At 46.1% G+C, this 642-nt stretch overlaps 1 protein-coding gene across 1 annotated transcript; it reads left to right on the top strand.

The window, feature by feature from the left end:
- The first annotated feature begins 7 nt into the window (after nucleotides 1-7).
- On the top strand, nucleotides 8-539 carry LOC107682294 (3-hydroxy-3-methylglutaryl-coenzyme A reductase-like). Its single transcript, XM_016478580.1, has 2 exons — nucleotides 8-123; nucleotides 234-539. Exons 1-2 carry the CDS (start codon nucleotides 29-31, stop codon nucleotides 469-471), a joined length of 333 nt encoding a protein of 110 aa, XP_016334066.1. The 5' UTR covers nucleotides 8-28; the 3' UTR covers nucleotides 472-539.
- Nucleotides 540-642: the final 103 nt, after the last annotated feature.

Genomic DNA, 642 nt, shown 5'->3' with positions numbered 1-642 from the left:
TGGAATGACTCGAGGGCCGGTGGTTCAGATGCCGTCGGCGTGTCGAGCGGCGGAGGTCAAGGGCTGGCTGGAGAGTCCAGAAGGGTTCAGTGCCATCAAACAGGCCTTCGATCACACCAGCAGGTCAGAGGGCAAAGGTCACTTACAGAAGAAATCTAATATAGCACTGCTGTGGGATAGATTCCAGTGCTCAGGATAACTTCAGCTCTGACATAGCTCTGTGTGTTTCTCAGGTTTGCTCGTCTGGACCGGCTGCAGGCCAGTTTGGCCGGGAGGAACCTGTACATCCGCTTCCAGTCTCAGACCGGAGACGCCATGGGCATGAACATGCTGTCAAAGGTGTGTGTGATGAACCAGAGCTCGAATGCCTCTCATATTACAGCAGATTTATGGGTCACAGAGCGTCTGACCTTCATGCCTGAACCCTTTACTCCAGTACTGACTTCAGTAGATGTTCCTGCTCTGCTTTAAATGCATTACTATATTCAAATACACACCTTTACCAATATGTGGGCATGACACAATAATAATGAAACTTCTATAAACACAATCGAATAACCGCTTTTAATGAACTTTTATATTCTACTATAATTTTTCAGTTCGAGTGCATGATATATGATTCATGTACATTTCCTTTTTTTT

This window comes from Sinocyclocheilus anshuiensis, unplaced genomic scaffold (genome assembly GCF_001515605.1).
Source record: "Sinocyclocheilus anshuiensis isolate Anshui unplaced genomic scaffold, SAMN03320099.WGS_v1.1 C32023939, whole genome shotgun sequence".
NCBI classification, from domain to species: Eukaryota; Metazoa; Chordata; class Actinopteri; order Cypriniformes; family Cyprinidae; genus Sinocyclocheilus; species Sinocyclocheilus anshuiensis.
Note: the sequence above shows the minus strand (reverse complement) of the source record. Positions and strands in the feature narration are given on the sequence as shown.

What these genes read in the sequence shown, in the direction of transcription:
- LOC107682294 (XM_016478580.1), top strand. Translation starts at nt 29, where the DNA reads ATGCCGTCGGCGTGTCGAGCGGCGGAGGTCAAGGGCTGGCTGGAGAGT. An exon ending in GCCTTCGATCACACCAGCAG is followed by an intron (nt 124 to 233) that starts GTCAGAGGGCAA and finishes TGTGTTTCTCAG; the next exon opens with GTTTGCTCGTCTGGACCGGC.